Here is a 14,399-nt window from a genome sequence, read left to right as displayed (position 1 = left end):
TAATCTTTTTCTGTTTTCCAAATGATTAATTTCAACTATATTTTTATTATTCCCTTTCTAACTTCATGAATGGTATGCTGAAGGCATTCATTTTTGTTTATTAATATAATTTTATAAGGACAAGAATTTTCATCTGAACACCACTTTAGCTATCTCTCAGGTTCTGAAAGGTAGTCTACACATATATATTTCATATTAGCTACTGCTATTATTATTATTTATGTGGAAAGCCACTGGAGAGTTAAGGAAAGAAATAAGTTTGGTTTTCTAGGATAGGGCTAGATTAAGGTGGGCCTTGAGTGGGAGGTGTTGGTTAGAGATTTTTAACTTGATAAAAATAGTATTAAGAAGCCACTGGGGAGCTTTGGAAAGTAACATGATGTAAGTGTTGTTTTGAAATGATGAACATCTCACATATTAACATTACCTTATCTAGCACTTTGTTTTTTCCAAAGCAATTTTGGATAGGAAATGCCTTTTTCAGCAAAGATGGAAAAAAGAAGGCTTATCTATCTCCTTCTCAAAGATGATATGGTCCAATCCCGTAAACGAATACCTACCTAGAACTTCTCGTGATTGTTTTGAATGTTGTACACTGGCTGAAATCTTTCATTACTGACTTTAGAATTTCATACAGGAAGCTCCTTTAAATTTGAAGCATATCCTATAATTAATTGGACTGTGGAGCAGCCATTCACTTCTACTCTAGCACTTCATGTTATCCCTCATTTGGAACTGACCTTTGCCTTCCGAGGTGTTTTATTTCTCTAGTAGGTTGTAAATTTCTCATAAGTACAGTATCTTTTATATTGTAGGAGGTCAATTCATATTTGTTATTAAATTATTTTGCTTAAAACTACTCTTGTATAATTATAAAATTCTCACAATGTGCATATGAGTAGTTGAAATACTCCAAGATAATTGTCTACCTTATCTTTATATTATCCCTAATCATATTCAACATTTTCAGTTGTCTTTCTATACTAAATAGGTAACCTGCACTTTATCCCACGTTCTATTATTCGAGTAACTAAACTAGTAAATTGGTGTGTGTTATACCAGATCCACAATCTCTTTTATTTGATTTTTGTTCAAGGGCTAATAGTTCCTACTCAATGTCCACTGTTCTCTTCTTTCTTACAGATTTTATCAGAGGAGCTAATGTGCCTACAACAAACTGTATTTCCTAGACTCCTCTCCAGGTGAGAGCAGCCGTGTGACTAAATTCTGGCCACATGAATGTAGGTGGAAATTATTGAGCTAGAAAATTCCTGCCTAGAATTTGGAGGGCAAGCCTGGAGGAGAATCATGCTCACAGGAAGGATGGTGGACTAGAAAGCTAGAAAGTGTGAATGAGACTAGCTACGCAATTTGCAGGGGCAGCACAACAGAGCATCGCCTCTGGCGCTGGGCCCTTGGAAGCATGGGGCCCTATGTGACTGCATGGGTCACATCCTGGTGAAGCTGGCCCTGTGTGTGAAGGAACTGGGGCCCGAGGATGTTGTCAAGCTGCCATGTCAGCCCTGGACTGCCCGTCTGTTCTTCTTTTAATAGAGAGGAGCACAGCCCCCTTCTTGTTTAAGCCTCTGTTATCTGGATTTGCTGTGAGGTGCATTCCATAACTGATGCAGTGCTATGACTACCTTCATTTTACAGATGGAGAAACTGATGCTCAGACAGTTTGATACCTGATCCATGGTGACCCATCTGGGGTGTGGACTCAGGCCCTGTGAGTATGGGTCACATACTCCTTTTTTTTTTTTTTTTTTAATTTATTTATTTTTGCTGTGTTGGGTCTTCGTTTCTGTGCGAGGGCTTTCTCTAGTTGTGGCAAGCGGGGCCACGCTTCATCGCGGTGCGCAGACTTCTCACTATTGCGGGCTCTCCCGTCGTGGAGCACAGGCTCCAGACGCGCAGGCTCAGTAGTTGTGGCTCATGGGCCCAGTTGCTCCGCGGCATGTGGGATCTTCCCAGACCAGGGCTCGAACCCGTGTCCCCTGCATTGGCAGGCGGATTCTCAACCACTGCGCCACCAGGGAAGCCCCACATACTCTTTCCTGTGCCAACACATTGTCTTTCTTTTCCTACAGAGATATAATCATTCTGCGTTTCCTTTTTCCAGCAAGATACTGCATTCTGCAGGTTTGCTGGTCTCACTATGGTCCCTCTGGGTAGCCTATAATAGGAGGAGGTTAGCTTCATCTCATTGGTGGTTCCTCATTCACATTTAATTGTACTCTGGAGTGGGCAAGTTGCAGGGCCTCAGTCCACATTTAAAATATTGCCCAAAAGTGATTCACTCTTGTCTCTAGTGATTCACTCTTGTCTCTAGCATAATATTTATACTCTGATTCCTCAGTAATTCTCCCTTTGTAGATAAAGCGTCAAGATCTTACATAATTCAGTTAAAAAAGAAACTCAAAATATGTGAGAGCCCATCTGATGTGGGTTTCCATCTACTTGACCCTTCAGGAGGAAAGCATTTATTCTTTTAATAGTGCATTAGGATAAACAGTGTTGATCGCCCTTTGGGTGTTCTCATGCATGGCCGTGGGAAGCACTGTGGCCATTAACTATTATCTATTTTATTAGCATACAAGCCATGGCTGCCACGTCAATGCTCCAGGACCCCAGGGTAACATAGGTTATATTTGCTGGGTTTGGGCTCCAAGGTGACTGCAGGTTTGCTCAGCTCCAGGGCCAGCACCCAGCTTGGTTAACAGACACAGGTTCTGGACCAAGTCCAGAGTGGTGCTGGGGTGGAGGTCAGTGTATGATTGCAGGTAATCAGTGTACTATGTGGGATGCTGGCAATGGCATTGGGAAACCTACCTTCTCCCTCTTGGTAGGAGGAGAGAAAACCTCCTACCTTCCCCAAGAGGAAGGAATTCCAGTCTGTTCATCCAGATTCCAGGACATGAATGTTGGTTGCTCACCAACAGGCACATGAGGTGTATGTGCCTCCTCGCCTCTTCTGTTGGTTAGAGGGTCAGCATCCCTCCCAAGCTGGGCCAGGCAGGATAACGCATCAGTGCTGGGGAGGCCCTGGGGCTCGGAGGCTGGGGATCAGACCTGGATTTAGGTTGAAGCCTCTACTTAGGCCTTGGCTTCCAACCCGTTTTTACCATACACCTTGCATTGGAGTGTCAGGCCCATTTGTGACTATGTGGCCTTTAGGCGGTCCACGGAGGACAGAACTGTGGTGTTCTGGGGTCCTTGTCTATAGTATCATTTTTAAATATCACCCAAATCTCACTGCAAGGGGGGGCCCTATGTCGACACCTTGATTTCAGTTCTAGGCTCTAGAACTGTGAGATTGAACTTTTCTGTTGTTTAAGCTACTCGTCTGTGGTACTTTGTTATGACAACCCAACTACCATGCTTGGGAACGAGGTCGGGTTCTCCTATTTTAAAAGGCTAGTGGACTCCGTGGTTAGAAGTGGGAATACCATGCTGTGAAGTATTTGAAATCATCACCATACCTTTTCTTCCACTGTTCAAATATAGTAGCTTCTTGACTACAAGAAGCTCATAAGTGTTCGTCAACAAACTGGACTAATTACATGCAATAGAAGACTTTCTGTCTCACTCCTACTTTGGTAAAATAAGGAAATGGGGGTAGAGTTGTTGTGATCTGAGTTGGGTCACGTGGAGGTCAGGTCAGTGGTAACGTGGAATAGATGGGAGGCTCCCTAGCTTATCGTGTTAGTTGTCTATTGATGAGAACTCTCTGATTCTTGATGAGAAGTTGCTAAAAAGATGATGGAGGATTTTTCTTCCAGTCCTGAAATACTTAGTGCAGTGCCCAGCACTGATAGGTACCAAAGACTGTACTATCACTATTAGTGTCCAATTCTGGAAAAGGATTGCTTTTCTTAAGTCGGTGGTCAGAGGGGGAGTATCTGCCCCTTGAAATTTATGTCTTATCGGTGGTGCTTAATAAAGTATTTAAATGATATTAATGGGTCTGAACATGATGCCTTGAGCAATCTGGGTTAGAACATTTTAAACTTTATACCACATTGCGAATAAATCACTTCTCAAAAGACTAGGTCTTCAGCATCTGGTAGCTAGCCAACACAAAAATACTTCTTTAACAAATCAAAGACATGCAGTGTTTTATGAAAGAAATTGATAGAGTAAGGAAAATCAAATCCAGTGTCTCCAAGATATCCTAATCATTGAGCATGAAAGTTCTAATATATGACATTTTACCACTATGTTTGCTAACAATCAAGAAAACTGAGCATCGTAAAAATAAGGTTTTTAAAAGTGCTGAAAACTTTAATTCACTAAAACCAGGAAATATTATATTTGTATACTAAATTTTCTGGCCTCTGAGTGACCGTTTGCCAAAAACTTGGCTTAAAGAGAGTTTTGCAAATTTCTGGAGGACAGGGATTGTCTCTTTTTCTTACACATGAGATCCACATCTTGCCCTGCCTATCAGTCTAGGATAATGAATATATATTCAGTAAATGCTTGTTGAATGAACCAATGTGTGAATGATTTTCTTGGTGGGTTTCTATGAACTGAGGGAGAAGAGGCAACATATCAATAAAGAATGAACATTTTTGCTTTGAAATAAGGAAGACAATTTATTGTAGTGAGATTATACTGAAGTTGTACCTATGCCCGCCAACGCATATAAAGTAATTCCCTCCACACTATTGAAGAAGACACCAGTGAACTACAAAGAAACTCAAAGTGCTAGAAATCAGTTAATGTTGCATAGTGTAATGCATTTTCACTAACTTACCTAAATTTAAAATCAGATGATTAGAGGACATACTGAAGTATTTTTCGTACATATTAACAACAGCTTTTTCTTTTACTGGCGCTTGCAATGCCTTTGGTAACTCCAAACAGTGACAACTCTATTCCTTGCTGTTTCTTTCATCTTACTATGGTGACTAGTTATCACAACGCTGCTTACTAGAGGAAACTTCTAACAGAGACTTAAACATTTTCCCCTAAATGGAGTTTGTGGAAAATATGAAAATTGGCACACTGTTGAGGCAACATAAAAAAAGAAAAGACTATTTTTAAACCCTAACCCCTAGAAAAATGCCCCAGGAGGCAGAAAACAGCCATGCAGTTTAGCGCAAGTTCACAAACAAATATATACACATATCAACGTAGACCTCTTTGCACCCAGCGCCTTGTCTAGAACGCATTTTATACATTTGCTACATGTGGCACAAACGCAGGGGCACAGACACTGCCTGAGTGCCGTTGAGGAGCTGGGTAGCTGTCCTCTCTGAGGAGGTATCTACACAACTTTCCAACGGAGCTTATTCACGACTTTTTGGAAAACAGAGTCTAAGAGCAGCTCTTTACACAGCCTTGTGTGTACAGAGGTGCCACACGCTGTGTCTGGGTGATGGGTCCACCTCCTAGATGTAGGATTCCTTAGCGAATCGGAACTGATCAGCATCAAAGACGGGCTGACTACACCGCCGGGCCAGGAGGGCCTGCTTGTTCTTCTGTTGAGACTCAGACACAGTTCTCAGCCGATGCAGCTCAGGTCTCCTGGTGACAGTCACCTGTCCTGTCGTGTCTATAGAAGCACAGACAGTCCTGCTCTGCTTCCAGCTCTCAGTCCTGGGCCACCGTCGGGGCCCGTCCAGTGGCTCCTGACTGCATATATTTCTTGAGTCCCCTCCGTGGTGGACAGGGAGAGGTGGCGGTAGCCGGGCGTCCAGGCTTAGCATCCTGGCCCTCATGCTGCCAACTGTTTGGCTCCCGTAGGTGGCGAGCTCCAAGGCCTGGTACCGAATGGCCTCCTCGTAAGAGGGGGGGCCACCAGGGCTCCTTTGATCCACCGGCTGGAACGTGTTCTCCACCGAGAGGGAGTGGGCCCCCGAGTTAAAGTCCACAGCTGTTTGGCCGTGGGTGTCAGGCAAGTTTTCTTGGACGATTCGGCCGGCAAGCTGGCTTTCTTTTTTAAGACCTTTCTTTACCTGGTCTCTGGCGCAGCCCTTGGATTTCGCAGCCACAGCAGAGCTGCAGGTTTTGGTTAACACTTTTTGGTGAGAGGCGAAGGAGAATGACATGGAGTGTTTTTTTATTTCTCTGTCGGGCTTACTTTTCTCAGTCTTTGTGAAAGACTGATGTCTGGTGAAGAAGTTTCTTTTGGGACTGGAAGGAGAAGCCAGGACTGAGCTGTCGGAGAGCACGTCTGGGGAGCCACTGGAGACGGCTTTGGGGGTCAGTGTGCACGCTGACACCAAACCCTGAGCGGGGCTCTGCACCCTCGGGTCTCGCGGCCCCTGGGTTTTGCCTTCCGCTGCAGGAAACACCTCCTCTGGAAATGGGTCCTCGGCTTCCTCACTTGCAAAACAAGGGGCCGCTTGGGCCGCGGTGAAGTCATCCTCACTTCGCGTGAGTTTCGGGTTTGCTCTCCTGCCCTCAAGGCACTCCTTCGAGGATGCCGCCGTGCTGGGGTCCGAGTACCTCCTGTCTGGTTGCCTGAGGGAGGCTTTCAGTCTGGGCGCACTGCTGAGAACAGGCTCCCAAGGGTGCGGCGGGCCTCTGGGCTCCAGGCTGGCAGCCGGGTCCGAGGACCCTGGGGGCCACCTGCTCAGGGACCCCACGGCGCTGGGCTCCGCGTCGGGGTCGGGGTCGTTGCTGTCATAGGCCGAGTCATTCTGCAGGGTCGACACGTCTGGGGGAAGTTAAGGGACGGTTGAGCTTTCATTCAGTTACTTTTAGAAATAAACCTAAGTACCGTTCACCTACTTATTCCAAGTATGGTGCCAGGGAGTTTGGTGATGCTAATTTGGGGCTTGGTATGAAAGAAACTGGCCACATTAAAATTCTGTTTCTTTCCATATCTACTATTTTGAGGTGGAGAAGATAAGTAGGAAAATGAAGCGAGAGACGAAGGAAATGAGAAAGGAGAGAAAACAGCATTCCACTGAAAATTTATTGATCTGAAATTTAAAATGGATCCTTTGGATGGCTCTTTTGACTGGATCCATCCCCATTTTAACAGACCCATACTCCACTGTGTGGAAACAGAATCTTCTTACGCCAACTCTCTAGCTAAAAGTTACTTAGTAAAATTAGCAGTTCTTCATGATTTAGAAGAGGAAGGGGAAGGTTCCAGGCTGAAGCTGACTGAGTGTCTGCAGCCCGAGGAAACAGTGCAGGAAAACTCGAGAGAAAAGTTTCCGTGTTTAGTGACTTCCCTACAGACTGGAGTCTACTCTGATTTGGTGATGTGTGAAGGTGACTTCTGCTTCAGATACCAGGGATGCTTTACATTACTGATCTGGACTGGTAGCTGGCCATGAACTTGACCCCAGAGTCAGAATCAATTGAGAGCACCTTCCGCACCTGAACTGTCAGTGTGTTCCAGGGAGTCATCAGAAGCAATTCTGGAATGCCCTGGCATGTTCTCCCCAAATATTTCAAAGCAGTTGTCGATGAGGAATTCCACCAGTGTCTTAACCTGTGAGGAAAAGTTAACAGGTTGTCAGCTTAATGAGACCTTTATTTATTTTTAAAGGAAGGTGGTTAAGAATGGGGACGTAGCGGGGGTCAGCAGTTAGGGAGGTGCCAAAATGGTCATGAGAGATCTTTATGTGTCTGAAAGGAGCATCCGGAAAATTGGTAACAATCACCTATATGAAAATTATTTTTGAGACATGCACTTTTAATTTGTGAATTTTAAAAAATGTATTACATTAAAGTAACAAAAATTTTCATTTAAGGAGTCTCCCAAATTGGTAGCTGAGCTGACAGAGTGTGATGCACGAAAGAGAGAAAAGTGAAAGGGCCTTTCCATCCTGGGACACAGTCATGTAAAAGATGGGTATCGATTGTCCTCTGTCTCGTAGGATGATAGAGGACGCAGGCCTAGCTTTTCATCCAATGTACCCACCCAAGGGAATGGAACTATGACCAAAGCATTTGCCTTTCATATTTTCACCACGATCTCGACTGAGTCAGAGAAGTTCACGGGCATTTTATTGCTTGGCTTTTGCAAACAGACGATGAGTTTCTTAGAAATAGACAGAAACGAACCTTATCATTCAGGTCTCTCCGGGCTTCGAACGACAGGTTTTGCTCATTCTCCGGGCTCAGCACATTGGGCCCGATGCAGATGGCGAGATTGCTGGCATCCATCCTGTTGACCTCAGAGTTCTTGCTGATGACGTGGAGCACGGAGACCAGGTGCTTGAGCAGCAGGTGGTTGGGCTGCGGGAGCTTATCTGCAACCCTGGAATGGAGTTCGGGAAGGCTGGTTTTAGGGGAGGCTCACAGCCTGTCTAGCTTGAGGATGGCAAGTTGAAAGTTTCTGCCTAACCCAGACTTCCTTTAAAATGAGGAAGGTTCATTTTCACAAGAGACATTGTGAAACGTTCATTCAGACACTTCCAGTGGCAACTGACACGGAATGAGTCAGTTAACCACAGATCCTGAAGCCCTAAAAAACTGGCCTTTGTGATCAGGACACCGATAACATGGCCCTTTATGCTTTACATAGATCTTAAGTTACGAAATATTAACTCCTGCAGTAAAATACATAGTTTAATACATCTTGAAAATCATTTTGTTGAGCAACCATTTAGCCATGTAGAATGTCTTTCTGCTTCTAACACTGCACGACTATTTTTTTTTAAAGAATACAGTCATTTGCCTTTTTAAAAACTGTGCTCATCAAATGAAGAGGACACATTTTTATACCATTCTGAGAAATCTTTATGGAGATTAAATCAGTTTATAAGAGCATGTTCATAAAAATTGTGACAGCAGCACTTAAATGGCAACATGGGCACTACTACTAATAAATTAGAATTGCAAGGCTTCATAGCTTCAGAAAATGAAATGGTGTCTCTAACATAAGGATCGTTCATTTCTCATAAGAAGATATTGTTATGAAAGAGCTTTGTGTCTGTAAGCAGAAACTTATTGTGATAATCGTAGTGACAGACACACTAATGTCTTCAATTCAATAAATATTTCATTGAAAATATTCAGCCATGTGAGACAATCATCATATATAGACAGACTTTCATAGGATTTGGCAAAAGCGCTGTTATTTTAGCGTTGGGTGTTTAAGATTTCCTAGTCTCTAACGGGTCACACTTCCATTTATATATGGAATTGTTTTTGCTGTGGTTGGAATTTGTTTTTGTATAGTTTTCATTTGGGTTAATTATAAGAATATGAAATATGCGATGGAATTTTATGAACAAACAACCCCTTCCAGATTGTTTACTATGCTTTAAGGGATGTTTTGTGGGAGAATAGTTGCTTGGCACGACACCAGTGTACAGGTTAGGGAGACCCCAGATTCCTGCACCTGGCTGGTTACCCTGCTTTGAGGCTTTCATCTATGAGTTTGTTCTATACTTTCTTGAACTACTTATATTTTTATACTCCCCACCTCTTGGGATTTGTGAGTACTGAAGTCCGCTTTCTATCTTTTGAAGAGGTGCTTCCTTTCATTTGGCTAAAACTACTTTAAAAAATTTCCAGGGTACCTCTAGATTTGTATTCTGGGAGTGGATGAACAATGCCACTTGAACTCCCTAAACATTGCAATAGACGTAAACCACTCTGACAGTTATGTGCAGAATCAAAGGATGGAGACTGTGCGGGCCTGGCCTCTGGGGACGAGGCTGGCAACTTACTGCTTCAGGGCCTCGATCCTGTCCTCTTCACTCTGCTTCTCCAGGGCGCCCATCCACTCCTCAAACAGGTCGCAGGACAGGAGCTTCAGTGGGATACTTCTGAGGAAGTCCTGGAGGGTGGGAGGGGACCGTTCATGTTACACAACGTGCTGCCATCAATTCCACCTCGTTTGTCAAATCTCAGGGACTCTGTGCTCATCCTCTACATGGGCTGTGCCCTTTCCTTCCTGCATTCATTAGCCTGGAGAAATCTCTCACCTGACTTGTCTCTCAGCAGCTTCCTAACAACAGGCGCAGTAAGGCCATCATCCAGGGGGCCACCAGACTTAGGGGAATGGACTTGGCCATGGGACGATCCAAGTGCTTTTCCTCAAGTAAATTTCCTTAGGGGGAATTTAATGCATCACCTTCTGTTGGAATCTGGGGTCACAGAGATGCTTATACCAATAAATAAAGGCTTAACTAAAAAAATTAAACTCTAAGATCAGTTTCCTTTGCTTTGTAGGGTAAAGAGCCCATATCTTACTTCCTGAGCGTCCATGTGTGAGAGCCCATCAGCAGGTCATTTGGCACCAATGCTGTGAACTCACCTTAAAGACCACCGCCAGGAGGTGCACGGGGAGACTTTTCAGATCCACCACGCCTCCGGAGTTGAGCTCTTCCTTAAGCTCTTTACGGGCTTTCTCGTTGGCTGCTTTCCTGAATATTCCTTCAGTGGAAGGGCCTTTAAGGCATAGTATAGTGAGAATATCCTAAAGGAAAGGGGTATAGAAATAGGAGGTGGTTACCCTTGGTTTGAAGACACACTTCACTGCTACTAACACAGGAAAAATCTATGTTTTGGTAGGAGAAAAAGAATTAAAGTAGTGGACATGAACAGTATCTAACTTTACCTGTTATAAAACATCCTCTCCATAAAAGTTAGTTCTCCAGGATCCTAAGACAGTCTTAACAAGAGACTGTTAATGCCAGTTTTTCCTTTCAGTCTGGTTGCTATCAGCTGTCTCCCTCGGCCCCGCCATTTTTCTAAGAGGAGGTAAATTGTGCAAGCTGGAACTTGCACATTCTAAAACCATTTCAGGCCTCTCTCCTTCCAAGTCATTCCATATAAACATTGGATTTCTGACCATAAACTCTATAAATCTCTGTCTCTTGATTTCACAGAAGCTACTCATTTTCAGCATTCTTCTCTCCATGAAGTTAGAAGGATGGAGGGACCATCACCCTGAGCTCAGTGGCAAACACAACCGATTTCTAGGCTGTAAGCAGCCAGGTGTTCTCCTGACTGCATTCCTAAGTGGGAACACCATTTCCAAACGTGGGGAAAAAACCTCAAGATTGGCCCCAACGAGTTTAGCATTGAGAGTGCCGTTCAGATTTCCCGAGGACTTTTCACAGCTGGCAGGAAACCGAAGTAGGTCCACGCGTGAGTGTGCACCTACCTGAATGGGTCTGGGGAGTGTGTCATTGTCACTGCAGATGGCCGACAAGGGCTGATCAAATAGGGATGACCTCAATTCTGGCTCTGAAGCCCCAGAAAAATCTGATGAAGAAGAAAGCCTTCTCATGAGAAAGAGCCAGTTCAGCACCTTCTTTCTCTTCTTAATTTCTACAGCCAAGAAAACAAAGCAAAGAGAAATTAGATTAAAATATTCATAAGCAAGGATCCGGATAAGACAACGGATATTGTCATCTCTGGTTTGCCGTGTGGGACAAATAATATTGAAAAACCGAGAAAGCAAAGGGTGTGAATCTTAATCTAGAAAAATCAACCTGAAAAACAACTGCATTGTTACCAGGGCAGCCAGCCCCTAAACAGCAACACCAAGGTTCCTCAAAGACTCCACCTTTCCTGTTTTTACGCTTTACCAACTGTTTGCTACAGAAAACGAGCAAAACCTAACTAAGCAGATCATAAACAACCATCTTAACATATTGACCTTAATAACCACAGTGGATATTTCTGATGTGAAATAGATTATTTTAATTTCTTCCTTTGACTAGTGAAGAAAATGAAACTTATAGGAAGAGGAAGTGACTTGCTCAAGACCATTTTGAAGGCTCTACACTGGGCGGGCCATTAAACAAACCTCTGTGGCCATGCTAACACTCACCACTAGGGGGAGCTACACCACGCCATCTGTCTACAGTCACCTGCAGGGTTTTCCCAGTGGGTGCTTTAGGGAAGGGCGGGCACAAATTGCCGCAGGAAGGTTTAAACCTAGATCTTTTACCAAGAAATTTTATCCTTGCAAAAGCCTGAAGACGTGTGCAACGGGTATAACGTCTAACAAGTTTCCTTCTTTCTCTGTTTTCTCCTCCTTTTTTCTCTAATTATAAAAGCTACATATTCTAAATGCATTGGCATATGTTTCTATACTTTTTATACCATCAAGTGGAGGAGGATGGATAGAGAACTGGCTTGTCCTCATAGTTCAGGAGAACTGGGTCAGGGTTACTTTATAATGGAATGAATTGTGGAAAAAAATTGAACGGTGGGTTCTTTGGGATTGGAGCTTAGTAACAATTGCTTCATGTGCTCTTAGAATCATTCTCCGTTAGAGGAGGGCAAGAGTGGTACAGGCAACTGTGTATTTTTCACATGTATGCACATTTGAATTGTCAAAACATAAATGCCAGGAGACCTGTAACTCCATTAAAACCCCTCTGGAGAGCTGGGGGGTTAGCTCAGGGAAGATCTTTTCTATCAGAGCGCTGGCTCTCTAGTGAGCTGGAGCCTTCCTGCCATGCAAGTGTTAATGTTCTGTGGTCTTTAAAAGAACACTTTGAAAAATAATTCCTAGTAAAGCACTGTGGTTTGGCAAACTAAGAACCTCTACATAAAAGATCTGTATGTTTTCAAAACTCACCAATTAGCTGGCAAAGACTGTTTTCGCTCTCACATGATGCCAACAGAGGATGTTCCTTGATGTCACCCTAAAAATAGATTTATTTTAGTTTAAAATAATGACTGAAGAAATCTGCCCAGTCTTTCCCCACAAAATACATTCAACATTTTATTATATCAAAAACTAGTCAAGCGTCCGTTAGTTTTTTCTATCTTCCAGAATCAGTGTTAATGTCCTGCTTATCATGATAGAAGATCTCAATTAATATTCGTCTTTAATTTACTACACTTATTATGTTGATTTTCTCTTCTGATAACTAAACAATACAAATGATATTCAATTAAAATCAAGTTTTCCATCTCACAGTGCAGATAAAAAGTTTTAAACATTGCTTTCTTACCTCTGATCCACATTCAATTAATGTCTCCATATTACTGGCATTTAGTGTTTTCGACTAAAAGAGAAAACACTGAATTAGGTAAACCTCTTTGACTCTCGCCATGAGAAAACATGAATTAATAAATGTAAGAAGGGCGCATACAGCATGATAGCTGCTTGTCAACTTCATTAGAGTTTGGGCTGACTGTCCAGCGATGAGCTTTGCTCCTGTGCGGCCTTGGCTCTGTCTACGAGAAATCATGTGGGAAGAAGTTAGGAGGGATACGTGTAATGCATTGGCCAGTTTCAGTGCCACTCTGATTAAACACAAAGTTTGAAACTACTGGCTAGAAAAGTTTTCCTTTAAAGTCAGTTATACACCATTGTAAAGCAATTATACTCCAATAAAGATGTTAAAAAAAATAAAGTCAGTTATATGTGACCAGATGTCTTATGCTATTAAACGCAACATCTGAACACACTTATTTCTAAATGTTTTAAACCTGATATCTTCATCATGACAAACTTTGTTATTCATTTATTACGTTCCCATCAGGAGATAACCTGAATAACAATTACAATAACAACTAACTCTTATTTGGAGAGCTCACTGTGTGTCAGGGCACTGTATTAAGTGCTTTGCACAGATTTTCTCATTAACTGGAAAAGGAAAAAACGTATTCCCAGGATGCTACTTACAGCAGACATACAACAAAGATAACAGAATTGTAAAGAATTCCTATACCCCAAAAGTGCAGGCTTCACATTATGTGTTTATTCTTTATAACGCTATTTGTTGCATATTCCACGGTGTCACTGTTTTCTGTTGGATAAGATCTTAAAGCCCAGTGACCCGCTAGGCAGCTCACTGTCTTCTCACGTTAATTTATGGTACTTACCCTCGGAGGGCCTCCACCCAGACTTCTTTTACCTCCCGTGAACTGTGGAAAATGGGAGAAACAGCATGACACTCTGCTCCAACTAATCCACCGTCAGTGAGGAGACTGAACTGCTCTAACTTCACAAGTTCTGTGTTATAAGGGAGAGGGGGCGGGCAGGTGGAAATTCAGAATATTACTGAGACCGGAAAGAACATCACGGGCTGTCACCGGGACAGAGTCAGCCAGACACTGTAGAGCTCTCACTTCCTCATTCCTTTTAGGGCAGCTCTGGTTCTTTTTTTTTCTTCTTCTTCCACTTCAAAGCAAGACATCTGTAAACTACTAAGAGTGGAAAAGATGACATATGGCCATAGGTGAAGGCTCTGATTAATGTCATAGGTGGGATGTATGAATAAGAAATTCTGTTATTCCGTACGTAAACATCATTGTATTTTCTAAAGTGGTAATTTCAGGTGCCCTTTTTTTTGTATCCTGTTTGGGTGCTGTCTCCCCTCCCACCCACCATCTCCTCTGTTCTCCAGTCACTATACATTGATAAGCACCCTCTAGGTGCGGGATGTTGTCCCTCTAAGAAACCCAAGACACGCTGCCTCTTTTGAAAAGTAGTCACCATCCAAAGCCAGGTC

At 43.1% G+C, this 14,399-nt stretch overlaps 1 protein-coding gene across 1 annotated transcript; it reads right to left on the bottom strand.

Annotated features, from left to right (window-relative positions):
* Window positions 1-4,613: 4,613 nt before the first annotated feature.
* On the bottom strand, window positions 4,614-13,884 carry TAGAP (T cell activation RhoGTPase activating protein). The gene is made up of 10 exons (XM_060029696.1): window positions 13,771-13,884; window positions 13,035-13,119; window positions 12,894-12,947; window positions 12,515-12,581; window positions 11,087-11,253; window positions 10,235-10,396; window positions 9,645-9,754; window positions 8,032-8,227; window positions 7,342-7,456; window positions 4,614-6,667 (listed from the first exon to the last, which is right to left on the bottom strand). Exons 2-10 carry the CDS (start codon window positions 13,059-13,061, stop codon window positions 5,397-5,399), a joined length of 2,169 nt encoding a protein of 722 aa, XP_059885679.1. The 5' UTR covers window positions 13,062-13,119; window positions 13,771-13,884; the 3' UTR covers window positions 4,614-5,396.
* Window positions 13,885-14,399: the final 515 nt, after the last annotated feature.

This window comes from Delphinus delphis, chromosome 14, assembly GCF_949987515.2.
Source record: "Delphinus delphis chromosome 14, mDelDel1.2, whole genome shotgun sequence".
Lineage (NCBI taxonomy): Eukaryota > Metazoa > Chordata > Mammalia > Artiodactyla > Delphinidae > Delphinus > Delphinus delphis.
Note: the sequence above shows the minus strand (reverse complement) of the source record. Positions and strands in the feature narration are given on the sequence as shown.

Excerpts from the sequence above, each read along its gene's own strand:
- TAGAP (XM_060029696.1), bottom strand. The coding sequence starts at position 13,061 with ATGAAGTTGACAAGCAGCTATCATGCT. Across the intron at positions 12,948-13,034 it reads TGACAAGCAGCTATCATGCT|TCGAAAACACTAAATGCCAG; the intron begins GTATGCGCCCTT and ends TTTCTCTTTTAG. Across the intron at positions 10,397-11,086 it reads CACTCCCCAGACCCATTCAG|GATATTCTCACTATACTATG; the intron begins GTAGGTGCACAC and ends CCTTTCCTTTAG.